The sequence below is a fragment of the Panthera tigris genome, chromosome F3, assembly GCF_018350195.1.
Source record: "Panthera tigris isolate Pti1 chromosome F3, P.tigris_Pti1_mat1.1, whole genome shotgun sequence".
In the NCBI taxonomy this organism is placed as follows: domain Eukaryota; kingdom Metazoa; phylum Chordata; class Mammalia; order Carnivora; family Felidae; genus Panthera; species Panthera tigris.
In genome coordinates this window covers 40339503-40353214 of record NC_056678.1, presented here as the reverse complement: position 1 = coordinate 40353214, position 13712 = coordinate 40339503, and the positions used below count along the sequence as shown (strand labels likewise).

Below are 13712 nucleotides of genomic sequence, written 5' to 3'. Positions count from 1 at the left end.
AATTTTTTTAAAGAACCTGAATGTGGAAAAGTTTCCCTCCAGGCTGCCTAACCAGTGCAATAGCCCTTGACCCCCAGACAGGGCAGTTCATGATCAGCACCTGCAGGGCCTTTCCCACCTCAGGCAGGTCAAGTTTCCCTAGCAGACATCCTTGGCTGAGCAGCCCCATCCCCTGGGTTTCCTCCCGCTTCCCACACAGTCTGAGAAGACACCCTGATGCATTCAAGCACGCTCTGGAAGCACAGTAGAGTAATACTTAGTGGCCAGTTCACAAGAAGACCCACACTGGCAGGCAGGTTCAGAGCAGTCTCCTTCTGCAGGGTCTCATGACACCAGGGCCCTTGCCTCCCTCCCTGGGGACCACAACGAGGCATCTGTCTCATCTGCTGTGTTTGGGGGACGGCATGGGTGGAAATGGGTATTGTGTGGCAGGCTCCTTCCACAGGACTCCTTTTTCATGGGTGGCTCAATTTCCCCCTCACCGACAAGACAGAAGAGAACCCTAGTGGGGAGGACTCTGGGGAAAAGCTGGCTCTATTACCAGAAACACCACTGGCCAATTCCTGGCTGTCCCTCATGGCGTACAAGGGGTGGCGGCTCCCCGCCAGGCAACCTGTGAGGTGTGGCTGGCCTTCTTTGGAGCGGCTGTTCTTAACCAGAGGAGCCCCGGTGGGATTCAGGGGTCCCAACAGAACCAAACACCCTAGAGAATTCAACTCTTCTCTCTTGAAGAGTGTCCAGTGTGTCCAGCAGGGTGAAGGCAAGGCCCTGGGGTATGGTCCTTCTACAACTGCCAACTTGCCCCTCCCAGCAGTCACAGCAGGTGCATGGGATATAAACCAACACAAAAGGAGGGAGCAAAGGTAGTAGGAATGGCCACTGGGCACATAGGGAACGCTTGGGCGGTTCTGATGATGAGAAGGGGGAAATCTGATGAAAACAAAGCCAGATAAACCAGAAACACCAGCTCCAAGTGATCTAACCGCCTCTTCCACCTAGGATGCCGCTGGGGAAACTAGCCCCTGTGGGAACCTCGCCAGAGCTGAGGGTAGAGGGGACACACCTTTTGGGTCAGTCCTTAGAGAGACCTATTTCTGGAAAGATACGCATTAGCCAAGGAAGTCAACTGTCGCCTGGCTGAAGCCCCCTGGAGGACCTTGGGATGGAGAGAATGAGATCCCACTGGATAGATGTTACCCACAAAGGTCAAGGCCAGAAACAGAGCACTGCATGATGACAGACACTCGCTGGCATCCCTGCAGGTGGGAAGAAGAACGGGTGTTTAGAGCACCTGGCATTTTTGAGATTTTCTTGGGATGGCGTGGGAGTGGAAAGGGATAGGTGACTCTTATGCAGAGAAGAGAGTAGGTTGCCTTGAGCTGTGATTGGACCGTGGCCAGAAATGGGGACACTTTTTTGTTTTTTTAATCTCGAACCTACTTCCAAAAAAGGCTAGTATGCAGCTATCAAACCATAAATAAAAGAGACGGAGGCAAATGCTCTGGAGTCTGCATGACCTTGAGTGGAAGTCTGGCAGGAGAGGAACCAGGAGTCCAGGCCAGGGCAAAGGGCACACTGAGCAGCAAAGACCTTTAGGTTCGGGGTACAGGGAAGTCCTCAGCCAGCCATTTTCTCTCCCTCAGCTCTACACGGGGGCCACTCAGGAATGAGAGAGACAGGCAGAGAGAAAAAGCCAGAGGTAGGAAACGTGAGCTGTTGCGTGCGTGTGTGTGCGTGTGTGTGTGTGGTGGGAGGTGGGCAGGGGTCTGTCTCCTTTGCCTCCTTCCTCTTTACTACCCCCACACCCTGTACACTCTCTTAGGGGCCAGACTGCATAAATAAGTCTTGGTTGACCTGTACTGGTTTGCAGTCTGTGGAATCTTTGTCGGCACTTGCGAAATTTAGCTAAATGAATAAATAAGCAGAACGATTGCTGGTTGGTGTGTAATTCTTACTGCAAATGCTTTGTATTAAAGTATCTGGCCTAAAAATTCTCCACAAATGGCCCTGCCAGATATCGTACCTTCCTTCTTGAGTTGCAGGGGGCCGATCACTTTTTCCTAGGCTCCCAGGCTTGGGGGACCTCAGCACAGGGTGAAGGGGTGGGGTCGATGGCTGGTCAGGCCCAGCACCTAAACTAAACAAGTGCTCACCCTGAGGGCTCAGCCCTGGGGGCCTTCTGGGATTCCCAGCCTTGCCAACCTCAATTCCTGCACAAGCGTCCTCCTGACACTTGTTCCTTCCTACTTAAGCCAAGTGAGGTAGGGAGAATCTGGTGGGAAAGGGAGTTTCTGCATTAGCTACTGAGGAAACAGGGCATCCCCAGACCTCCTTCCCGGTCCTCAGGGAGCCTCAGGGAGCGCGCTGGTCCTGGGCTGACCTTCCAACCAGACTTGCCTCTTCCAGGTGTGAGGCTCCCGCTAGCGTGCTGCGGCACACCACGGGCTTGTCCCTGTTCCCCGCGGCACCTCCCCGTCCCGCAGCGACTCTCCTGAGCACCTACTGGGGTCACAGTGACTCCCTTGCCCTCCGGCAGCCACACACTGGGAACCTGCCGGCCTGGGCTACCTGCCGCTGCGCCGGCTACCTGCCGCTGGCGCAGTGAAAAGCAAAGCCTCAAGGACAGGACGGGAAGTAAGGGGGGCACACAGTCCTGGGGAGCCCTGGGGGGCCGAGGCAGAACAAGAGAGAGGCGGGGACTGTTCCCGAGCAGTTGGGGGAAGAAAGCCTTCCCGGCTCTGGGCCTGGACAAGGGCCCGCGGGCGATCCTCGGCCTCCGCGAGCTGGCGAGACGCCCGTGGCGGTGTCCCCCGCCGCGGGAGCCCGCCTTCGCGCCCCCCAGCTTCTGGGGAGCTCGCCAGCCGGTCGCCGGCCGCCGCTCCACCCGGTCGGACGGGCCGCGCAGACCCCGCCCCCCCCCCGCCCCGGGGCGCGCGCCACCTCCTGTCCCCGCAGCCCGGCCGAGGGGCGCGGGGCAGGGGCGCACGGGCCGCGCCGGGCGCCGAGTCTTTACCTCGGTTGGAGTGGCTCAGGGTGGACGACTGGGAAGACTTGGACTTCTGCCGCTTGACGGTCATCATCACCTGCTCTTGCACGCGCTGCCTGCCCGACGTGCCTGTCTTCATCTTTTGGTCCGACGGCAAAGCCAGCGTCGAGTTGTCCTGGTCGGGGAAGCATTCGTAGGCCAAGGCGGTCTTGAGCGGCGAGTGGTTCATGGCGGCGGGAGGCGCGGGCCGGGCGTGCGAGAGCCGAGAGGGGCGGCGAGGTGCGGCGGGGCGGGCGGCTGCGGCTCTGCTGGCGCTCAGCGGCTCCCGAGGGCCATAGAATGAGAGGTCCGCGTGAGGCTCCCGGGGGCGGCTCCTGGCGCCTCCACCCCGGCTCGTCCCTCTGCTGGCACTGGCGGGGCCCGCCCTCGGTCAGACTGGATATACCACCCCTGCCCTGCACCACCCACTCCACTGGCTGCGCGCCCCCGCCAGGTGCCGAGCTGCAGGGCGCTGCCGCTGCGGGAGCGAGCGCTCTTGGGGGGGGGGGGCAGGGCCGCGAGCCTGGAGTGTGGGGCCTCGGCGTCTTCTTGCTCTCCGCTCCCTGCTCTCGCTTCCCTCCCCCGTGACGTGCGGGAGGTGAGGCCCCAGGGAGACGCCCCTCCGTCCTGTTCCTGCTCGCTCATGGAGAAAGTATGTGCTCAGCTCAGGAACCCAGGGAGACTTCTCTCGAGGAAAAAGGAGTCTTTCTTGATAAGTTCACCGCCCCCCCCCCCCAATCCCAAGAAAGCCTGAAATCCACCTTCTTCTGTCCTGAGGTCATGGCAGAGACCAGCCCCTTGGGTGGTGGTCAGCTCCCAGGCTGAGGGCTGAAGCACAGCCCATGTCTAAAGGGAGTGCTCAATCCTGTGGGAACAACCCACTCTACTGGAAAGGAAGCCAGTCGACCTGAAGGGACTGGGGTGGGGGCATGAAGCCTCAAGGGCCAGACAGACTTGAGATACAAAACCACAGAATAGTACACCTGTCATGTGCGGCACGCCAGAGGAACACGCCGTGTGAACAGTGGATTCTCTCTGAAACTGAGACTTGGCCCGTAAAATGGTGCTGGCACATATTAGGGGCTCAATAAAAATATTTTTGAATGGATGCATGAATGAAAGCTAGCCAGTTTAAGGTAAATTAAGTCTACTTGTATCCTACCCAGAGCCTTCCTGGAAACCTGGAAAGCTGTCCGTCTCATAAAACTACCCTACTGTGGACTTACTATTCTGGGACTTCTGTGACATTCTCCTATACACCCAACCCCCCGGGACACACGCAGAGTGATGTTTCCTTCGTGCAGCCTGGTCCCAGGCATGAAGGTAGCTCATACCAGGGAATTTGGTGTGTAACAGAAGCCGAGTATTTTAAAAACTACGTTGACAGAAATCTTTCTAAAAGGCATCACACCCTGCCTGTTCTCTGTAAGTAAAAGATGGGCACATAATTTATGAATTTCTTGATGACTCAGGATTCTCATCGTGGGCACCGATTCTGAACTCTCTAGGTGTGAAGTCCCATCAGCTGCTTAGTTTTGGGGTGTCCTTCAGCTGTGTTATGCTATCGCAGCTGTCCCTTTAGCCGTCCTCTGTATTTGCCACCCACAGCTCACATACTTCATTTTTAGTTTTCCCTTCTAATTTGCCACGGAAGGGGCCATCAGAGTCTAGGCTTGTTGGGAATTATATGAGAAAGGATGGCAAAGCTTGAGTGACAATCTCAGGGACCACATGAGGGTCATTTGCTCATTTCCTGAGAAGTGGGTGTGACATGCCCCTACAATTCCCCATAATGCATTCCTGGTAGTTATGTACAGAGCAGAATATTGTGAAGCAGATCACAATTTCCAATAGAAATAGTTTTATAATTGAAGGTTGTATTCCTAAGAACTCAGCATCAAAAAAACCAGAGGTGTGACCAACAATATGTCATAGATACACGAAAGTTCAACACTCATAGACCTCTATCATCTCTTAAAATTTTTAGATTCTGCTTTGAGCCACAGACTGCCAGGATTGGATTGATCCTTGGACATCATCCAGCCCAGGCTCCAAATTTTTCTGATGAGGAGAAGGGGTAGCTTGCCCTCAGTCACCCAGTTAATATGTGGCAAAGCTTTTGTTCCTATCAGGCCTGGTGACTCTTGGGCCACTGCTCTTCCCTCCACACTATCCAACCTCCTTTATAAAAGTCCTATAAAATGGGCATTAAAGTACAGTGCTCACTGATTATATAAGGGCCCCCAATGCGTCATAAAGTGCACATGACAGCACGTAAAAATACAACTCCATTGTATCATGCATTTGGCCTATCTAAAACCTAACATGCTAGCTATAACAAGTGTTATAATTATGTCTTTAAATAATGATAATTTTGCTCCCTCTAAGTTGTGGAAGGGCCCTGAGGAGGTGATTGGTGCACCCTATATTGCTATGAAAGGCCATACTTATCCCTCTGGAAGCTGAAACTGATCATCTTTAAAATTGTTTCCAGATACGAAGTTCAGTTTTTCTAGATACTTCTCTATTATTTTGATACGGACATTATTTTGATATATTGAGAGCAATACCCAACACTTGCTGTGCTCCTACAAGCACCAGACCTATAAACCAGGTGTGGTTCTGGGCTCTTTACGTGGATCATCTCGTTTGAATCCTTACAGTGATCCTAAAAGTATCAGGATCGGTGCCATCATCTTTCCTTTTCAGATGACGAAACTGAGACTCAGTGAGGTCACCAAGCTGGCAAGTGGCAGAGACAAGGCCACACACAGGCACCCTGAATCCAGAGTCTGGGTGCCCCACGGCAGTGCCCCCTGATTTCCCTGTGACAAGCATCTGGCTCAAAAGCCTTCCATGGATCAATCTTTTATCAGCATCTATTTCCATCATGTAGCATGAAAGTCAGGCCAGTTGTGTCACTAACTAGCTTTGTGATGCCAGACAAGTCCCTTCCTCTGTCCTGGAACCAAATCTGTAAAGAGTGGAGGTAGATTTGATAGCTCACCAAATCTGCCCTCACCCTAACACTATGGAATTCTGATGTCAATCATGGGGATATGTAGGGCAGGAGAACCTTGAACCAGCTCTCCTGGACAATATTTTCTTTGTCTCTCCTACCCCACACGAGCGCGAAGGGAAGCCTGGCAGTGGACAGAGGGTATGCTAGGATCTGCAGGACCAATAACAGGTCCACTTGGTATATATTATTTGATATAATCTTTCCAATAGCCCTTGAGGAAGTATTATTTTGCAGAAGCGGAAACACATCAATGGTGAAGCCTTGATTTGAAACAAGGTCTGACTTCTCCCTGGGAGAAGGAAAGAAAGGGGATCAGTCACACATTCTGACCCAAAGTGAGCGAGGTATATTCAGGCTAGAAAGGTAGGTTTGGGGTTCAAGTGTATGGTTTGGAGTGGGGGGGACCAGGGTTTTTCCCATCACCTCTCTCTTCTGCCTCCTGGGATCCTGCCTCAGAAACAGGCCAGAGAAGAGGGTAGCCCTCCTAAGGGGAAGGATAAATGTCAGTGAGACTCTGTCATACGAGCTGAGCTCTGAAATGCTTTCAGGTGACTTTTAGAATGTATTTGTAGATGGTTAAAAAAATGCTAACAAATATGGGTTAATTTGAGTTTAGAGGGTGTGGGATGGTTTGGGAAAAGCATCTCGAAAGAAGTTAATTTTGATTTGATTCTGGAACAAAGTGAGTCAACCGTCATCCTCATAGGAGTTAGCATAAATGAGTGTGGACGGGGTTCTGCTTCTCTCTGTTGCCTTCCCCACAGCGCTGCCTGTGACCCTCACGTCACCTGCAGTGTGCTCTTAGAAGCGAAATGTCCTGTGACCTCAAGTTTCATTCATTAACATGTAGAATATGGACTTATTTAGTCGGCAAGTATTTATTGAGCCTCTACTATGGGACAGGCCTTATCCTAGGCATTGGGGATACAATGGTAAAGAAGACAAAGTCCTGCCTTTATAGAACTTACAGTCTAGAGATGGGAGGAGCGGGGGCTGGGCCAGGTGGGAGGACTGGCCCAGGTGAAGAAGACTGAGAGGAGGCCTCTGGGGCTCTTGCTGCTTCTAAGATTGATCGGGCTGAAGATTCTTCTTGCCTAGTTTCCAGCCCCTCGGGTGACTGGAGCGCTTTCCCCTCTACCCCAAACTGATGCAGATACCCCTAGAGAGTTGGATAACCTTCTTTTGTGGACCCCCTAAGCTTGCCAGCACAGCCTCACCTTACTTAGCTCTATTTTTCTGTTCCAGGCAACTTCAGACTTCGTGGACAGCGACAGTGGCCAAGGGGCCAACTCCCTACTTTCCAGCCTTTTCTAGCGAGTTCTTTTGGTCAGCTAGCAGGCTCTTCAGTGGCCACCTAACTCAGGTACCTTATAACCTTCCTTGGCGAGCCACACTGCCACCTCCCCAATGTTTAAACAGTCTCCCTTATCATTTATTTGGTTTCTCTACCAGCCCTCAGCCCATGCAGATGTCTGCCTCTGGGCCTTTGCACACACACTACTTCCTCTGTGTGGAGCAGTCCCAGACAGTCACGTACATATGCACTGAATGTCTAGATGGGCTCTGTGCCACGCCAGTCCCTGGGAACATGACCCAGAAAAAAGTCCGGGCCCTGTTCTCTCTGGGCTTACATTCTAAGAGGGTAGACAAAGAGTAAACTAATACATATGCCGACAAAATGATTACAGACTATATTAAGTGCTGTGAAGGACGTGAACGAGAGGCTGGGACAGAGTGCAGGTTGAGCTCTGAAGCATGAGAGGAGCTGCCCGTCTCAAGAGTGGGGGGAAGAGATGAGCTGCCTTTCTCACTTCCTGAGGGAAGTTTACATCAGGAAGTCAGAGTTCGCTCACCCCTTTGACCTGACTTGGTCATCTTGGGAGAAACGAAGCCAGGAAGCCATCTTCCCAAGGATAGGAATGGATGAAACTGGGTAGTGAACTCTTTCAGAATCCTGGATCCTTGCTGCCCTCGGGGTACTGGGGCAGGAATGGACCAGATTCTCCACCTGACTCCCGGTGTGACCTTATGACCCCTAGTTGTGGGTTCCCGCAGCAGGTCTGTTGTATAGCACCGTTGTGCCCGGAGGGTACAGAGGGTGCACAGAAAGGCTCCCAACCATGGACGGGGAAACAGGCAAACTGGAGGGGAAGGGAATGGCAGAGGCCGCTCCCCACCTTGATTGGAAGATTGGAGCTCGTGACCCTGGATCTTCCCCATTCATGAAGGCCTGGACAGGAGGGATGGCCTGTGCCCAGTGCTGCTCTGCCCCGGAGGAAGATGAGGAGGAAGCACTGGCTGCGGGAGAAGAGAGAGAACAGGGGCCTGGTGCGGAGGCCGGGAGAGCAAGGCCTGGATGGCCAGCTAAGGGGCGAGGCCAGGGTGTGCACCCAGGGCCCCCAGCAGCCAGAACTCACGCTCTCATAGCTGCCATTCTGGTCTCTCTGGGCGGGGTGGGTGGAGCCGAGGCCAGAGAAGGAGGGAAGGTGATGAATAATAACACAGCAGTGTCCCAACTGCCTGCTGTCAGCACTGGAGTGGCTCTGCAGCCCACCCCTCTGCCAGCCCAGAATTCCACTTTTGTGCTCCTGGGGCTAGCGTCCCCTGGATTGTGCACTACCTGCCATCCCCACCCTGCCCCGGCCAGCAGTGCGGTTCTGCGAACCCTTGGCCGGACTAGGGCTCTGGGCTTGAGCCCCACCCTCAGGACCCTGGGAGGCCCTCAGCTTTCCAGACTCCAGAGCCTTCCTTGGGAGGCACCCTGGGAAAACCAGAATGGGGCTTGGGAGTTAACAGACCAAATTTTGCACCCCAGCGTTGCTACGGCTAGCTGCGTGACAGTGAACAAGCCGCTTAACCTCTCCCTGTACCTCAGTTTCCTCATTTGTAACATTAGGTTAGTCACACCTACCTCACAGAGTTCTTAGGGCCACAAACATATATGAAATATCTAACACAGTGTTTGGTACACTGTAGGTGCTTAATAATAAACAGAATTTCCTTTCTCCCTCCAGTAGCACCTGTGGCCTTTTATCTGACTTCCCTCTCTTCTGCTTTCCGTTTGACACTATTATCCAGTTCCCACCGTGTGCCTCTCCTCCTTAACCTCAGAGCCTCACGCATTCCTCCCTCCCCTGGGAGCTGAGCCGTGCCTCCTTCCAGGTTCTGCTCTGCCTCTCTCCCATCGACCCCATCCCTCCTCCCTCCCGGCCCAGCACTGCTGTCTACAACGTGGCTCTGTCATGATCGCCCTTGGAAACGGGAGAACTTCAGAGGTGGAGGAGACTTCAGAGACCATCTGGTCTAGCCCCTTGATTTGTCAGAAGAGTCAATCGAATGCAGAGAGGCATGGTGACACGGCCCTGTGAAGGCCGGGGTGTCTGTGTCCTCCCTACTCCACCATGGGGGCACGGTCCCCTCCTCCCTTTGGGGCCTGAGGTTTGAAGGGAAACCAAGGCAGGAGAGGAGCCTCGGAGGCTGCGGTTCCTGGAGGTCCTGTTCCTGCAGCCCTGTGCCAGAAGAATTGCTAGCACTTGGGAGGTGAGGCAGCAGCCCAGGGAAAGGCTGTGGGAGCCGCGAAGCTGGCAACAGCGTGGGGTGTGTGCCCAAAGAGCTGGAGAGCCCTGCTCTCCCCCTCTCTGCCTCGCAGTCACCTGCCCAGCCCCAGCCCCGCACAGCCTCGATGGTAATTTGATGAGTCACCCGCCCGCGCCTGCAGACAGGGCAGCCACACCTAGGGCAGCTGGCACCCTGACAGTGTTTCTGCTCTGAGCTGCTGGGCCAGCAGCCTGCCAGGCCGTGGACGGGCACTGACGGGAGCCATGATGCGCCAGGGCCTCGGGCCAGGCTCAGAACCTGCCGAGTGGCGGAGCCCTCCTGCCTGCATTGCCCCATTGCTGTGGCTACAGCCTCCTGCAGACAGCCCAGCCCAGTGCCTTCTTACTAGGAACACCGATAACAAGATGCAGGCCAGGCGTCTCCCAGATCCATGCTCAGCAGGGCCCTGGGCTCCGGGCTGCTCCCAGGTCTGTAGTCTGCCACCAACCGGACCTGAGTTAGGAGCCACGACGGGGCACTAATGCCGCTCCCTCTGGCTGGACAGGCTGCTGCTTCACCTCTGCCCATCCGGTCCCGTGGGAGTCCCCCCCCCGCCCCAGCCCATCTCAGATGCTCCCGCCTTTCTTCGCTGGCTCCCTAGTTGCTCTGAGCCAGAAGTCCTCCCATCTCTCCCCCAACTTTTGGTATAATTTGTACCTGTCTTGTGTGACTTTAGCACGGCACGCTTGCCCCCTGGAACTCTGTAAGCTCTGCACCACCCGCTGGCCTACTGCAGGGCCCTGAACATCGCAGTGGCTCAGGAAACGTTTGTCCTGTTGACCTACGTTCCTTCTGTGTGCTCTGTTATGACATCCCTGTGACCAGATGCCCCTCTGGGCACCTTTCTGCTCCCACCTACCCCTACCCTCTTTCCCGGTCCTATCATCATACCAGAGGCCATGACTTTAAGCCCTGCTGGAGTTGGGGCTGGATACGGGCCCATTCTGGCCAAGAGCTCTTGAGGAGTTGTGGGGTCACCTGACACCTTGACCCTCCAACCATCTCCGGTCTTCACTGTCCACTGGCTGCCACGGTTCCGTCGAGGGAGTGGGGTGAAGGGGCAGAGTGGCCAGGCCAGGGGGTTCTGTACCACTCACTCCTTTCCAAAGGGGACTGTAGACATGCTTTGCATCTATCCATCCTGGACCTTGACCATCTGCCCTGGGAGCCCCTACTGCCCCAAGAAACACCCTGAATGGCCTCTATGACAGAGGATTCTGTCTTCCACCCCATTGTCTTGGAAATTGGTCTGCTGAGCAGGAATACTGGGGTTGGATTGGCAAGGGGGGTCAGCGCAGGACTCCCCTGGTGACTTCCTAACCCCCACATAAGCTCCAGTGCTCAGGCTGGGGATGAGGACAGGGTTGGGGAAGGTGGGCAATGTGACAGCAGAGACAGAATTTGGGGGCCTTTTGGAAAACAGGCAATACTGGACAGCACAGAACTGTGGAAGGCAACTTTTGCAGTGCAGGGCAAAGAGTTTTTGCTCTTAGTGCAGCAAAGAGGAATCATGTGATAACTCAAAGGGAGTGAATACTTTTGATTACTCGCTGGCTTGGCTGGTTTTCGCATCTGCTTTCATCTGTTTGCAAGTAGAATCATGAGAATGCTTCACATCTATCTGGTTCTCTACGGTCTACAAAGTGGTTTTCTGTCCCTGCCCATCAGCCCCTTGAGAGAAGCGTTCACGCCTCTTATTGCCCCCATTGTAAGGATGAGAAGACTGGGGCTCATAGAGGCTGTGAGACTTGCCCATGCTGCTGGGTCGTGGCAGAGCTTCGTCTTGGAGGTTCTTCCCACGACCCCAAGCCAGTGCCTTTCCTCCACACGGCACCCCACACACCACAAGACTTCTGGGGTGGAGGAAGCCACTGAAGTACAGTCTTTGGGGGACACGGTAGTAGATTGAATGGTGGCTTCCCTCCCCCCCAAAATCTATGTCTGTGTTCTAACTCCCAGAACCCGTGAATGTGACCTTATTTGGAAAAAGGGTCCCTGCAGATGTAACTAGGTAAAGAATCTTGAGATGAGATCATCCTAGATTTAGGAGAGGCCCTAAATCCAATAAGTGTCCTTCCAAGAGAAAGGCAGGGGAGATTTGAGGCCCAGAGGAGAAAGCTGTGTGAAGGCAGAGACTGGAGTGATGTTGTCATAAGCCAAGGAAGGCCGGAAGCCGGAATAAGTGTGGTATGGATTCTCAGAGCCTCCAGAAGGAACCACCTTGGCTCTGGATTTCTGGTTTCCAGAACTGTGAGAGAATAAATTTCTGTTGTTTGTGGCCATTCGTGTGGCCGCCCTAGGAAACAGACATGTATTCGGAACTCTGTTGGTCACCTGACATGAGCTGTCAACCTCTCTCAGCAAACTCCCTCAGCACGTGGCCTCGCCAGTATGTCAGACCCAGGACTGGCCCTGAGTTGGGGGTGCATGACGCAGTCCCTCAGCCATGGTGCCACGCAAGGACCTGTTGGCTCCCAGTCAGGGCCGACAGCCCGCCTCTCACCCCCTCTGGCCCTCCCTCTTTGCCACCAACTTTTTGTTTGGTTTCACTCCATGCCAAGGACAGACTGATGCACCAACGGGTCTGGGAAAAGGGAAGCGGCCACGGACGACGTCACCTCTCCCCCGGGAGGAATTTATGAAGCCAGTTACGCCTCTGCCAGGAAGTCAGAAGGGCCCAGCCTCTAATAACATCCAACTGCTCAGCCCTGGCGGCCCATCATTTTCATACTTCCCACTTAATGGGGTGTCTTTAGGCAGTCAACGCCACACAGACACAATTAAACACAAGAAGACATAATGGGACCTTGTCTTTCCACGGGGCTTTCATTGTGAGAGCTCAGGCAGTTTTACGAGCCTTGGGAGGCCCCCTGATACTCCCTTTTTAGACGGGTAAACTGAGGTCCTGTTGAGGAAGAGAGCCACCACGGGGCTACTGGGCAAGAACTTGTTTCTGAAGGTCCATCGGGCTCCCTCATTGGTCACATCTACCGGGCTTTAACAAGAAGCTTAGTTTTTGTTGTTGTTTGCAGAAAAGTCCTCAGGGATCACTGTACCTTCTTGGAGATGGTCAGAGTGGGGTGCAGCCGGCCTGCTCGATGTAGTGAGCAGGGCGCACTGGGTGGGGCGCGACAGGATGGACGGTGAGGTAGACAGAGCCCTGTGAGTCCTCCGTACCTCACTCTACCCAGTGCAAAGCAGAGTTCTGGGCCTGGCTTGGCCACCAATTTGCTGTGTGACTTTGGGCAAGTCCTTTGCCCTCTCTGGGTTTTAGTTTCCCGGCTAGTCAAATGAGGGGGTTGGAGTAGATGCTCACAGTCAGTACTTCTCAAATCGTAATGTGCACGGAATCACCTAGGAATCTTGTTAAAATGCCAATTCTGATTCAGCAAGTCTGGGGTGGGGCCGAAGGGTCTGCATTTCCAGCAAGCAACGAGGTGACGCTGATGCTGTGGGTCCTCAGACCACACTCGGAGTAACAAGTCTCCTAACACGATCTGTCAAATGCCATCATCTCGTTGTCACCCGCTTCCCTGCGGTGCTGTTTGAAGAACAAGGCTCCCTGTTTTGTGTAAGAGCACTTAGTAAGCTCTAAAGTCATGTACAAATAAATGTTTTTAAAAAGATCTCCAAAACTATGATTAAGACTTGATACGAGGAGGGGCGCCGGGGTGGCTCAGTCGGCTGGGCCTCTGACTTGGGCTCAGGTCATGATCTCATAGCTCGTGAGTTTGGGGCCTGTACTGGGCTCGCGAAAGAACGAAAGACCAGCACTTGTCACAGCTAAGGGCCTCTTAGGCAAAGACTCCATTTCTCTGAGCCTGTGAAATGGGAGTGAAGGCGACTGCCTCCCAGGCTCGTTATAAAGATGAAAGAAAATAAGATTGTTGAGAGAAGCAACAGCCTGCAGAAAGCCACTGGGTCGTCACTCCTCCTCACGACCCTTCTCCCACTTACAGGATGGGGACGGGGTCGGGGAGGGGGGCTTCTGGGGCTTCCTCACTCACCAGTTCTTTCCCCTCCTATCCTGGAGTCCAACCTGCCAGGTCCTGATAAAACATCCATTTT

General features: G+C 54.1%; 1 protein-coding gene and 1 long non-coding RNA gene across 2 annotated transcripts in view; both read right to left on the bottom strand.

The window, feature by feature from the left end:
- PKP1 (plakophilin 1) overlaps window positions 1–3253 on the bottom strand; it is a 48310-nt gene extending 45057 nt beyond the window's left edge. Inside the window, exon 1 of the mRNA XM_042976690.1 lies at window positions 3014–3253. Coding sequence (XP_042832624.1) covers window positions 3014–3215 — 202 coding nt within the window. The 5' untranslated portion in view covers window positions 3216–3253. The remainder of the gene's footprint in view (window positions 1–3013) is intronic.
- Window positions 3254–6253: 3000 nt separating this feature from the next.
- On the bottom strand, window positions 6254–10840 carry LOC122235980. Its single transcript, XR_006214168.1, has 3 exons — window positions 10536–10840; window positions 8225–8345; window positions 6254–6336 (listed from the first exon to the last, which is right to left on the bottom strand). It is a non-coding gene; the product is annotated as an uncharacterized LOC122235980 (long non-coding RNA).
- Between the last annotated feature and the right edge of the window lie 2872 nt (window positions 10841–13712).